General features: G+C 39.1%; 1 protein-coding gene across 2 annotated transcripts in view; it reads right to left on the bottom strand.

Moving 5' to 3' along the window:
* The window catches only part of thsd7ba (thrombospondin, type I, domain containing 7Ba), a 193635-nt gene that overhangs the window by 51296 nt on the left and 127928 nt on the right, over positions 1-14411 (bottom strand). For both annotated transcript variants that reach the window (XM_014020100.1, XM_014020101.1), the window contains exons 15-16: positions 7778-8044; positions 7083-7261 (exon numbers count right to left, since the gene is read on the bottom strand). In XM_014020100.1, coding sequence (XP_013875554.1) covers positions 7083-7261; positions 7778-8044 — 446 coding nt within the window. The remainder of the gene's footprint in view (positions 1-7082; positions 7262-7777; positions 8045-14411) is intronic.

Genomic DNA, 14411 nt, shown 5'->3' with positions numbered 1-14411 from the left:
ATATATATATATATATATATATATATGAAAGAGCAAATCTGACAAGTCCACTGTCTTGAAATAACTTGAACAAGCAGAATTGTTATTCTGACTTTTTTTTTTATAAAAATCCTCTAAGTTGTTTTGCTAATTTGAGCTAGACTTCATCACCTCTCATTGGTAAACTATAATTGGACAAACACAATTAATCAAATGAGACCTTTGCAAAAAGATGAAACAGGCTTACAGTGTCCTTGGTTTTACTCTAATGAAGCGATAATAAAGATATTTATAATTTTTTCCATTTACACAGAGGGACCTGAGGGGGTGTTTTTAAAGAAATGAATTATGCATGTGGATTGACTTCTTATTGTTGGATTCTACTGAAGTACAGAAAAAAAATGTCCAGACAACTTCACTCACAACATACTTTGACGTTTTTTTCATAACAAACCAGTTCCTACACTGTCTGTTTGACATTGTAGCCACTTTTTGCTCATTATTTTTATGTGGCGCTCTGTCTCTCTTACTTCATCTTTTTTATCAATCTTCCATGCTCACTCGGCCATGTGGCGAGAAGATGACTTCGTGCACTGTCTGTTTCATCTCTGTCAAGCCAATCACTTCTGGCTGGGACTCGAGGGGAAACATCTGCTGGTGGGAGTGAAACTAGACTTTAGCCAATGAGTAGTTCACAGTTAACTGTCAGCAAAAAAATAAAAAAGAGCAAGAGAAAGGAAGTGTGTGATATGATTTACAAAATTGTTCAACAGTCAGCTGATCTAAGAACCAGACCAGGAGACATGAATAAAAAGGTAAGTGCTTTTTATTTACAGGTGCAGGGTAGTGGGTCATCAGCTGTAAGGGAATGAGGAGATGAGGTGAGTATTTTGAAAGTTTCAGTCTCTCTTTTCAGAGATGGTTTGAATGTTAGTGTTTCTTGTCTTACAGGTCTTCTGGAGGCGAGCAGCACAGAATGGAGGAGGAATCCAAAAACACAGGTGAGTTCCTTTTAGGCAGCGTGGCATAAACATGAAGAGGTGTTTGAGGCATTTGGCTTTGGCAGGAGGTAATGATTGTCAAACCTGATTTGAAGTCTCTTTTCTTTGCAGGCACAAGGAGAGGAACTGTCAGTGAGGTAAATCCACCTTAGGAAACAGGACATGAAGGTAAGTACAATCTTCTAAACTTAGAAACTGAGTGTGGCTTGGATACTACCAGAATGGTAAGATGTATCAGCGAAGATCTGACAGTCAGGATGCCTTATAAAGCCCYARTGGCTCATTAGGAGAATCTTCCTCAGGTGTGCAGTGGTGCAGGAAACAATGAGGCAGCCAGTCATCAAACATGGACGCCAAAAAGCCAATCATAACATTACCCTCCTCCTAAGAATCGCCTCCAGGCGATTTGGGCCTCCTGTCAGGATGAGCCCTGTAAAAATCGGTTATGAGGGAGGGGTCCAAAATGAAAGAGCGAGGGATCCATGATCGCTCTTCAGGACCATAACCAGTCCAGTCCACAATGTACTGAAAACCTCGACCTCGTCGTCTTACATCCAAGATACGGTCAACCATATAAGCAGGATGGTCGTCAATGATGCGGGGGTTGGATGGTGGGCAGAGAGGGCTTTCTGAAACAGGTTTAATCTGGGAAACATGGAATATTGGATGGATGTGCATAGACCTGGGTAGTGTCAGACGTATGGAGGTTGGGTTTATGAACCATTCCACCACATAGGGTCCAATAAACCGGGGGGACATCTTTCTACAAGAGTCTTTCAGTTGAATATTTTGAGTAGACAGCCATACCTTTTGCCCAACTTGATGTCTTGGTGCCTCAGAACGGTGCTGGTCTGCTCTTTTCTTGTTCTGTTCAGTCGTTCGTTGGAGCGCTTGTTTGCTTTGACGCCAGATACGTCTACACCTGCAGATGTGATGCTGAACAGAAGGAACAGAACACTCTGACTCCACCAGCGGAAAAAGTGGAGGGTTACATCCCAAGGAAATTTCAAATGGTGAAAGACCAGTAGAGGTGGAGTTATGGGTGTTATGTGCATATTCAACCCATCAAAGATGCTGAGACCAAAGGGACGGATTCTGGTGGGCAACACAATGAAGAGAGACCTCCAGCTCCTGATTGCACTGTTCTGTTTGTCCATTAGACTGCGGATGGTAGCCTGATGACAGACTAGTAACAGTGGCACCTAAGGCGTTACAAAATGCTTTCCAAACTTGAGAGATGAACTGGGGTCCACTGTCTGACACTACATCAAGCGGAATGCCATGGCGTCTAACAACATAATAAGACAATAACTGAGTAGTTTCTATGGTGGTGGGTAACTTGGGTAGGGCAATGAAATGGGCCATCTTAGAAAATCGGTCAACAATGGTGAGTATGGTGGTATTACCTTGGGATGTCGGGAGGCCAGTAACAAAGTCCAACGAGATGTGAGACCAGGGTTGTCCAGGAATGGGTAAGGGATTGAGAAGTCCAGATGGAGCCTGGTGACTAGATTTGTTATGGGCACAGACTGTACATGCAGTGACGTTTTCTTTTATATCTTTGATGAGTGTGGACCACCAAAGATAACGTGCTGCTTGGGAGATCATATGATGAGTACCAGGGTGACATGAAAACTTGCTGTTGTGTAACCAGTCCAAAACTTTACCTCTTACAGTGGAGGGAATGATCAATTGATCAGGAGGACCTCCACCAGGGTCTGGCTCAGCTTGCTGGGCTTCTTGGATGGCTTGTTGAATGGGCCAAGTTAGGGCTCCAACAAAACAGGTGGATGGGATGATGCTCTCCTCTTTCTGGGTTTGGTCTTCTGAAGAAAACTGTCAAGAGAGAGTATCAGGTTTAATGTTGCGTGAACCAGGTCTGTAGGTTATTGTAAAATTGAATGTGGTGAAGAACAAGGACCAGCAAGCTTGACGGGGATTTAATCTCTTTGCAAACTGTAAGTATGACGGATTCTTATGATCAGTCCATATTATAAATGGTGCCTCCATGCCTTCAAGCCAGTGATGCCATTCTTCCAATGCCAATTTGATGGCCAACAAGTCACGATTGCCCACATCGTAATTACGTTCAGAAGATGACAGGTGACAGGAAAAATATGCACAAGGATGGACCTCACCATCTTCAGATGACCTCTGTGACAGGACAGCTCCCACTCCTGTATCGGAGTCATCAACTTCCATAATGAACTGATCTGAGGGGACAGGATGGTGTAATGTGGGTGCTGTGATAAATCTTCTCTTTAACTCACCAAAAGCTGCATCGGCTCCGGGGTTCCAACGAAAGGTTTTTAGAGTGGAGGTGAGTTGGGTAAGTGGAGCGGCAATCCGGCTGAAATATTTTATAAAGCGTTGATAGAAGTTTGCAAACCCCAGGAAATGTTGCAGTTGTCATTGATCGGAGGGAACCGGCCAGTCTGCCACTGCCTTCACCTTCCGTGGATCGGTCTGAAAATAACCTTTGCCAAAAATGAATCCCAAAAAAAAAAGAGACTGACGATACACGAAAATCACACTTTTCAGCTTTGACAAACAACTGATTATCAAGGAGTCGCTGAAGTACTGCTCTGACATGTTGGATGTGTTGAGTGGTGTTTTGTGAATAAATGATTATGTCGTCTAAGTAGTCCAACACCAATGAGTTGAGGAAATCCCTTAACACGTCGTTGATAAGGGATTGAAAAACTGCCGGGGTATTGGTAAGGCCAAATGGCATTACGAGGTATTCTAAATGTTCTAGAGGTGTTTTGAAAGCAGTTTTCCATTCATCCCGCTCTTTGATTCTTACCAAATGGTAAGCATTTCTTAGATCCAGTTTGGTAAACACTGTAGCTGAGTGAAGTTGCTGATGGACTGATTCAATGAGGGGTAATGGGTATTTATTCTTTACAGTAATTTGGTTAAATCCACGATAGTCAACACATGGTCTCAGGCTACCATCTTTTTTGCCAACAAAAACAAATCCTGCCCCTAGAGGGCAGGTGGAAGGACGAATGATACCAGAGGTCAGGGACCCTTCGATATAGTTTTCATAGATTCCCTCTCCAGTCCAGACAGATTGTAAAGGGGACTGGACAGGAGAGGAGCTCCAGGTAATAAGTCAATCGAACAATCATAAGGTCTGTGTGGTGGGAAGTGAAGATCTGACAGTCAGGATGCCTTATAAAGCGCCAGTGGCTGATTAGGAGAATCTTCCTCAGGTGTGCAGTGGTGCAGGAAACAATGTGGCAGCCAATCATCAAACATGAACACCAAAAAGCCAGTCATAACAGTGTGTGCATGTGTGAGTGTTAGGAATCAGCAAAACTTAGCATACTAAACTACAAACTGTAGGGACCAAATGTAAGTAAAATGTCTGTTTAATCCATCGACTTATGGAGAAAGCAGATTTCTTTTATGCCCTGTTGAGACGCCTCAGGGGTTTCCCAGTTTTACATAACAAAATGAATAACTAACCTCACAGATCTACACTTAGCACTTTGCAATAAAGGTTATAGGATCTCTCCACCCACACCTTGAGCAGATGTACTTGACTTTAAATAGCCAATTTGATAATGTTAACAAAAAGCAGCACTTCACCCTCAGGAAAGTTCACGAGGACAAGGGCAACAAAGAGCTCCAGTTTCAGTGGGGAGGCTTATTACAACAGGGCCCACACAGACCTTGTTAGTGGGCACTTAACCATCTGTACACATTTCTCCACGAGAACATGTTTTCCACCCAGCCGTGCCTCATCTCCATACTGACCTCTACAAACGCAAGTGTCCTTTCAAGCCCATTCATGCATGCAGGCAACATTCATAAAACCCTTCCTCACTTTAAACCGTGACCCCGTGAGAGATGTGCTGCCACAAAATATTCTAAACCGCAGAGAAAACCTGACTATGGAATATCAAAAGCTCCCATATGTCCACTTCTCCCCCTCACTGTCCTCTTTTTTTTCCCGTTCTCATGTCTGGGGAAGGACATGTCTTGCAAGGCCAATGATCCAGCCTGACTGAAGACACCAGGAAATGAACAGGTCACCCAGGAGTCCCACTGTCTGACGGGTAATAAACCTCGTCATTGAAATGTGAGCAGAATGCAACAATGCCACTGTGGTAGCATTTGAATGCAACATGATGGGTAAAAAAGAAAATATTCTAAGAACACGCTGAATATGTGCAAAGAATTGGAATAAAAACAGATGCAGGTGCCACTGCTCCCAGAAAGGTAATGTTACACGTGTTTATGTAAAATACAGAGTGTGGACTGTTTCTGCATTAGTAGGCTTCCCTGATATATGTGGTGCAGTAGACTGTGAGCTCTGTCTGCTCTATCTGTTATATTATATGTGTCTCAGGAAAACAGAGGCCGTATTTTCCTGGGAAGTGAATGTTGGACTCAATATTGCAAAAAAATAGGCAATTTTTTAGTTGCAGTCTTTCTGAAATCTGAGTATTTGAAACTAAAAGACCAACATGCTCTTTGGGTGTGATTTGCATGGCCAGATTTTTAAATCACAACTCATTTCTGTGTGCACTGCTTGCAAAACATGATTTTAGGGTGTGCACATGGTTTTATTGCTCAACTCTTCCTACCCACTTTTACCTGCTGTCTGTCCATGTTAGTAGCCAACCCAACGTTTGTATCCTATTGGAATACACTTTTAAATGAAGACTGTGAGCTTTAGGTTGATTTTTGTTTTTCCTTTTAGACCTGAACATAATTATCTGTGCAGGTGTCCAAATACAGCTCCTGAGACAGGTTCAAGATGCCCACAACAAACTAAAGAAGGGTTTGAGACACATTTGAGACACTCAAAACAACTCTGACTATTTTGAGAGAGATTATGTCAAACAAATCTTTGGAACATGTTCAAAATTCCCATATCAAGACACTGAGCCTCAGCAAGAAAAAAAAACTTATAGTAAGTACCACTTTACAATAAGGCTCCTCTTACAGATGACTAATAAAGAGTTAATAGATAGGTTTCTAATTCATCTGTAAACACTTTATAAATCAAGAAATGTTTTATGAATTAATTAAGGATGAGAAAAAGACAAAAATGTCCAGTTGCTTATCAAATAATGAGACAAATTCATCTACAAATAACATCTAAAGGTGCTTATTAAACATTTCATACTAGGTTACTACATTATAATTACAATAACGATAAGAAACATGTTTTAAGATATTAATATTGTACTGAATTACTTCACTACAATTCACTATAAATATTCACAACTTTCAAAGGGAGACTTATCGTAAAGTGTAATATAGTACACTATTAAAGACAAATAAACATTTATAAATGCCAAAAGTTAGACTTTAACATGAAAAATCGTTATTTTTAAAACTTTGTGTTGATAATCAATATTTGAAATTATTGTTTAAACATGTAACTACTGTCAACAATGATGATGTATCAAAAAAGTAAAAAAAAAAAAAACATCATGTTAACACACCAAATAATCCCACCCCATCCAAAATAGTGTACAGTTTTACACTTTACAATACGGATCCCTTTAACATTTGTGGATATTTTTAATTCAGTTATACAGTACAGTATTATATGTTAAATTATGTGTTTCCTAATCATCATTATTGTGCTTACAAGGTAGTAAACTAGTCTGAAATGTTTGATACCCACAACAGACTTGGCTCAGTATTTGGAAAGAAACTGGACAGCTTAGTCTCTTTTTTTACTTTAATTAATGCATAATAAACACTTATTAATAATTTATAAAGTGTTTACAGATGAATTAATAATCTATCTATAAACTATTTAAAAGCTATCTATAAGGGGAGCCTTATTGTAAAGTGGCACCAAACTTGCTAGACCTTCTGGAAACTTCCTTGCTAAACAGTTTGCCAACAGTCACCAACAGTGTCAGCCCAGTGAGATATAACATCATGGGTTTCAACTAAGAAGTTAAAATATGCTAAATTATTCCACTTATATTTATTAGGTCAAAAATGTAAAACATTGCCCTAGATTAAACTAATAAATAACTAAATGAGTTTGCTCCCACTGAAAAAGACCTTCGGTAATTGCCTCTCTTTCTATGTGCCGTGTATAAAAAAAAGGCAGACCAGCCTTACCTGGTTCTTTAAATCCAGCTTGGGGCATGGTCGTCCACCATTGAAAGCTTTCTCCCTGAGCCATTTGGATCTTATCTTCAATCCACTGCCACAGGACGCACTGCAAGCTGACCAGGGAGACCATTCACTGAGCTTACAGTCCAGGGGGCAAGGGATATGGCAAACCTCCACAATGTAGCCTGAAATTGAACATTGGCGGACAAAGAAGGCGGGGTGTGATTCAGACTGTGTTTAGCAGCCGCAGCAGAAATAATATCACACAGACACACACAGCCTGTTACCCCGGACCTTGGATTTACTGACTGTGACACCAACAGCTAATTATCTGACTGACATGTGTTTCATTCCTACACTGCGCTGTGGGCTTACAAGGTTTTGTCTAAAGCTTTTTGTTCTAGAGTTTTGCTTGTTTGCCCAGTACCTCTGGCGAGCAATTGAGATTTGCAAAGATTATCTCTCAGAATTTGTCATTTGTTTATTCTTTTTAATCAACAAGTACACAGATAAAAACACAAACACAACTCTCAGGAACAAATGCTGCATATTTCGTTTCTCAGCTGAAAATAACGTTGTTTGCAAAGATTGATTTTACACACTCTGATTGGTTTATGGACTACAAAAACAACCGGAGTGATGGATGTATGGATGTATGTATGGATGGATGGATGGATGGATGGGATTTCTGTCAGTCTTACCTGTGTCTGTACAAAACGTTGGGTTAACTAGGTGTCCCCTTTGGTTGACGCAGGCCACAGCTCTGTAGCGCACACCTTGGCCACATTCCTTTACCTCCCGATGGACCATCCAACCCTGCAGCGACTCAAACACTGAAGGGTTTGGAAGGATGCAAGCAGACCAGTTCCCATAGGGCTGAGATAAAAACTCATCACAGGGACAGGATTTTGTTTCTTCCAGTGGGTACAGCTCCTCACTGAGGCAACGCTCCTTCTTTTTGCTGCGGCCTGGGAAGAACAAAAACAAAATAATTATTATTATTTTACCATTTGCTAGATGGAGGTGCCAAATTTATCCAGTGGTGGGATTGGGGCTTAGGCCTGGTTCACATGGCAGGATTTTAAAACTGTCGGCCGATTTTCAAAGACTGAGAGACCCCACATGTGAGGATAAAAAATCATGGATTTACCAGGTTTGTTCCTACAGTGTGTGGTGTACAGCCACATGGCAACAGACAACACAGATTTCATTCAACAGATTTCATTCATGAACATTCAGAAATAAAAATTTGACGTGAAAAAACAACGCTGATCGTTTGTGGACTATTTTTAATGGAGCAAAAACAATTACTTCAACGTCCAGTGGACTTTCTGCTGAGTCATAGCAGTTTTTTATGTCATTATTTTGAAATCCCCTCAATGTTTATGTCACCTTGCTTTCTGATTGGCTGCCATGCTGCAGTTTACTTGGCATCTGAAAATACATTTCCTCAAAGGTATTTTTAATCTGAAAAGAGCTTCACTGAGTGAAAACTACTGTTGAGAGCTCAGCAGACAGTTTCAGTTTTATTTTCACTTTCACCCGAGCCTGCAGAAGTCATGCGTGGGGTGTGTGGAGACGGGGGGAGGGGGGGCACCCTGCCATGAGGAAGTTCGGCTTAAAGACACGTCCCAGGTGTGTTTCTGGTCCCAAAAGGCGTTTCTGGTCCCCACCTGTCGTTTTGCTCCTCAGCATGGCTTCCTAAAAACGCTGCAGGATTTCTCAAACATGCATGAATGAGTCAAAGCAAGGCTTTGGGCATGTTTTTTTATGAGAGTATAACATTATAACATGATATAAAACTCAAAAAAGTTGATTTTACATGATATTGTCCCTTTAAGATTGTCGTAAGGGCAAAAATCAGCAGGATTATCCTGCCATGTGAACCTGGCATAAGCTGCTCAATAATTTAATAAAACAGTGATAAAAATACAAAAAAAAACCCACTTCTTCAGCAAAGATGCAATAGTGATTAAATATTAATGAAATACAAACCATTGTCACTTGTTTTGCTAACTATAGCCTTTCATAATCTTACAATAGAGGCAAGTGAACAGACCCGACCAATATTTTGCAACGCAGTGTGTGTAAATTGATCCATTGCCACTGCAGTTAACAAGTTATATTTAGATACATTTAACTTGTTTTTTATTTCATTTTGGGGATGTACAGGACCTCTGTTGCCATTTAATTGTTTAACTATGAACTCCATTTGAACTATGGAGACTTTCTAAAAGTAGGTTTAGAGACTGTTTCTATATATATATTTGCTTCACTTCCAGGATAAAGCCTAAACCCCATCTGAAACAGTCAAATATCCCTGATGCAGCAAAATGAGGCTTCACACATGGACAGAATGGAACTTTGCACAAAGCCTCACCAGAAGGCAGAGAGACATTAGTGACTTTTCTATAGCATTCACATAAATGCATACTGTATAAATGCATTCACACTGTGACACAGCCATTAAATTGACACACTTTTTCAATATCTCAAAAATACTATTTTAAAGAATAAATATCCATATTGCTTTTTACCCGTATGACTGAGTCAACTGAAAATGCTGCAGTCAAATAATCAAAATAAAAGCAAATGGCCTGCAATGATAATTTTATGGTCAATAGGACCCCCATTCATATTACCTTCATCTTTATTTTGTTCAGGAGAAACATCATAAATGTCTAGCAAATTGCTCACTGTAAATTAAAAGAAAACAATTTTTTTTACAAAATGCATAAATAACCCCAGGGTGCATGATTGCTCTAAAACTTTTCTTTCCATTTTTTTCAACCTCTATAATGAGAAGGGCAATCTTACATATTTCTATCACTATTCTAAGGCAGGCATAATTGTGGTTGGTATTTATTATTAATGATCACAAGATCCAATAAAATCTTTGATTCAAGAGCTTGGCGACAGTGGAGGAATGAGGAGGCAATGAAAGCCAGCACAGTTATAGACACTTATATTGTTAAGTCAGTGATGAAGCAGTTTCGCTGTGATAAAGTTCTGCAATCATCTTTTTTTCTGCTTTGAAGCCTTTCTCTTCTGCTGTTTCTTGTTAAACATTGCTCTCCAGCTTTCTACACCTACCTTTTTGCCTCGCCAAACTGTGCTACAATTACCACACAATGCAGTTTTCTCAGTATACTCCCTTACAGCTCACAGAGTCCAAGTCTTAGGGTTTGTCATGGGATATATAAAGATCCATATGATATGCTGTTCATCGAAAATTCGGTTACCAAAAATGCTTCAGAGAAATAAAACATAATTTTAGCTACACTGGAAACATTATTCTATCAATATTTTATTACTTTTCTTTCCCCCTTTGAAATCTCAGGAATGCTTCAACCTCGACAAGCCTTTGCTCAAAAACTCCTGAAATGAAAACAATCAAGTGATTATGAATAAAGAATGTAACAGAAGCTGGAGTTAAGGTGTTGGATTGTAACATTTTCCAAATGTAACTAAAACATGATTAAAAATTTGTCATTTAAAGGCCAGATAAATAAATGTAGGTATCTCTGTTGTGAATAATTGAAATATCGATACCAATTTACGAGTCAAATCTTTCTGTGCTGCTGCAGCAGTAAATGGTAAACAAATCAATGTCCAAAGAAATGATGAAGTATGATCAGATAGTATTTTATAATATGTTTTATTGGAATAACTTGCACAAATCCAGATCTGCATTCAAACAACACTCATGCACTTATATCCAGATTGTGCTGCTGTGGTCAGTGATAATGTAGTCACAAACGATTTGCCTGTTGGCTGTTAGTATGTAATTTGGTGAAATGGGAATATATTTCTCTCTTCCTCTGTTTTGTTAATGTTTAGTGAATTAGACAGATGGAATATTCAACAAAGCATAAGAAGCAGCAATGTAAGATGACTCAGGTCAGCCATTTTGTGTAAATAAAATAAAATAAGACAAACATGACTTGATAAATGTGTGAACCTCATAATTTACATTTCTTATCTGACATTTTGCAAATGACAGAATCAGTAGAAACCAAGCTTATTAAACATATCATGAAAACTGCATATTGAACAGCTACTACATAGCTATAGAGTAGCCTATAATGTTATTTAATAAGAAAATAAAGCAATGTTAATATATCATAAACGCCTAGAGGTTTGGTGAAATTAATTMGATTTTATGGACTGCAAAGCCATCCTTAGTGTTTATCAGTACCATCAAACAAGTCTAATTTAATACAAATAAGTCATATTGTCCTCTGCAGGGTAGTAGGCTGTTCTCATTTATARCTGTTTAAATAACAAACACGATGAAGCATTTAGTTAAACATGCACAAGTGGTTTCAGTGAAGGAATATTTAAAAAAAAATGGTTTCCACAGAGAGGTTACCCTCAGTTTATGTTTTGCTTGGAAAATATGTTGTGTTGGTAAAACTAGAGTTTATTGAAGAGTTGATTTCAGCCATCTAAAACAATTTAAACCTGTCACAAACCTTCCAAAAAAAAAAAACTTCCAAATATTCCTTATGAATAGAAGCAAAAAGGGTCTAAAAATGTCTTAACCACATTGCAAAAGCTGCAATCAAAGTACAGTACATAAACACTTTATGTACTGTGAAACATAGCTTTAAGATTTATTTATTTATTGACTGATTTTTTTGACCTGATCCAAACGAATTAAGCTGCTTTAAAGGGCCAATATTATGTGTTTCTCAGGCATACATTTAAATACTATACCATAATAAAGTATCTATGTCACCTTTAGTTGTTATTAAAATGCGGTTTTTATGTTTAAATAAAAAAAAGACTTATCTTCTCATCACTTCCTCTTCTAAACACCTTGAAATTGGCCTCTGTCTCTTAATGAACCACCTTCTGCTTCCGTTTTGCCCATTTCAGTGCAGGAGGGGGGGCTGCTATGATGCAGTTTACATCTGAAAATACATTTCCTCAAATGTATTTTTAATCTGAAAAGAGCTTTACTGAGTGAGAACTAAAGTTGAGAGCTCAGCAGACAGTTAAGTTTCACTTTTACTTTCACCCAAGAGTCTGTGGGAGTCATGGGCGGGGTTTGTGGGGAGGGGTGAGGCGCTCTGCCATGAGGAAGTTCAGCTTAAAGACACGTCCCAGGGGCGTTTCTGGTACCAAAAGGCGTTTCTGGTCCCCACCTGTCGTTTTGCTCCTCAGCATGCCTTCCTAAAATTGCTGCAGGATTTCTCAAACATTCATGAATGAGTCAGAGCAAGGCNATACTATACCATAATAAAGTATCTATGTCACCTTTAGCTGTTATTAAAATGCTGTTTTTATGTTTAAATAGAAAATAAACTTATCTTCTCATCACTTCCTCTTCTAAACACCTTGAAATTGGCCTCTGTCTCTTTAAGAACCACCTTCTGCTTCCGTTTTGCCCATTTCAGTGCGGGAGGGGGGGCTGCTATGATGCAGTTTACATCTGAAAATGCATTTCCTCAAATGTATTTTTAATCTGAAAAGAGTTTCACTGAGTGAGAACTAATGCTGAGAGCTCAGCAGACAGTTAGGTTTCACTTTCACTTTCACCCGAGAGCCTGCAGGAGTCATGGGCAGGGGGTGTGGGGAGGGGTGGAGGGGGTGCGCTCTGCCATGAGGAAGTTCAGCCTAAAGAGACGTTCCAGGGGCATTTCTGGTACCAAAAGGCGTTTCTGGTCCCCACCTGTCGTTTTGCTCCTCAGCATGCCTTCCTAAAATCGCTGCAGGATTTCTCAAACATTCATGAATGAGTCAGAGCAAGGCTTTGGGCATGTTTTTTTTAATGAGAGTGTAACATTATAACATGATATAAAACTCAAAAAAGTTGCTTTTACATGATATTGCCCCTTTAAACACATGAACATACAGYGGTGAAATAATTGCACTTTTGCTGTACTTGAACACACTATTTGTTTCATGAGACCTAGGCTGCTCTCAGCCTCTTGAGTGCCCAGTACACGAGCAGCCCATCTGTTTCTGAAGTGGCTTTGATTGCAAACATTCCTCCCAGAGTGAGAATCTACTGCTGTCATGCTGCAATCCACTAACAATCTGTTCAATCTACGCCACTGCTGGTGGTTGATTGAAAAGTGCCACTGCGACGTTACTTCACGTTGACAAGCACGTCGCCAGTGATCTTAAGGCCTCCGGCATCAGAAACAGCCAGCATGGAACTCTACAGATTTAAGCCTGCTTCAAAAGGATGTTACAAAGATGTCATTTTTATATTGTTCATAAATGATCCAGGCTTGTTACGTGGACGTTACTTTGCAGACCTGTGTTTCTTCATCATTATTTGTTCAATGTGATAAAATTGTGTACAAAAGWGGGTTAAAAGTTTACATCTTAATGAAATTTAATATCAGAGATGAACTATGGTATCTAATAAATCTGCCATCAAGTTTTACATCGCTAAATCATGGTGCTCATTTTGAAGACACAATGTGTCTAGTTCTATTTTTCCATTATCATCATCATCATTATCATCATCATCATCATTAATAAAAAGTAAAATTTGGTGATTGAATTAAATCAGGTGCAGTCCAGATGTAAGTGACTGACAGGTAACACCTAAACTTTGCTTTTTGTAAAGCACCTAAAAAAGTGTATATTGCATAATAACACTTTTGGTTTTATTTATTTATTTCATTGATCTAATCTTTATTTAACCAAACAAACTCCACAGAGATCAYGTCTGTTTTTAAAGGGAGCCCTGAGCCTAAAGGCAGCCTAAACAATAAACACGCAGGTTTTTGGACTTGGAAAGGGAACCAAATTGCCCAGAGAAAACCTCGACAAASTCCACACAAAACAACCTGAGGCCCAACTCTGCCTGGATCTTCTTGCTGTGAAGGTAACAGTGCTAACCGCTAACCCACTGTGGTGCCCAGTAATGCCTAAAAGTCTCTGAAAGTTTAAAGTCGAACTTAAAAAAATAATCTCTCAGATAAATACATTTTTTCCTTTCAAGATAAAATATCTCATTACAGTTTGTCTGAAAAGATGCACGTGTTAAAGGCTTATTCTGACAGAGGAGTGAAGGCAGTTGTAAACGGCTCAGTAACAATGCATAAAGTGGCTGAACCATTTAAGCTCTGACACACACAAACAAATCTGCTATTTCATCAGAGGGAGAGATAATTCATACAACCTAACATGTGAATTCTTCTAAAAATACTGCTCATAACTGTGACTGCAAATTAACACTTGAGGTTGATTTTTTTTTTCATTTGTACAAAACAGTATTAAGTAAAAAAATAAACAAGAAGAAAAAAAAACAAGAAAAATCAGTGCTCATGCAAAAAAAAAACCTAACATGTGAATTCTTCTAAAAATACTGCT

This window comes from Austrofundulus limnaeus, unplaced genomic scaffold (assembly GCF_001266775.1).
Source record: "Austrofundulus limnaeus strain Quisiro unplaced genomic scaffold, Austrofundulus_limnaeus-1.0 Scaffold240, whole genome shotgun sequence".
In the NCBI taxonomy this organism is placed as follows: domain Eukaryota; kingdom Metazoa; phylum Chordata; class Actinopteri; order Cyprinodontiformes; family Rivulidae; genus Austrofundulus; species Austrofundulus limnaeus.
Note: the sequence above shows the minus strand (reverse complement) of the source record. Positions and strands in the feature narration are given on the sequence as shown.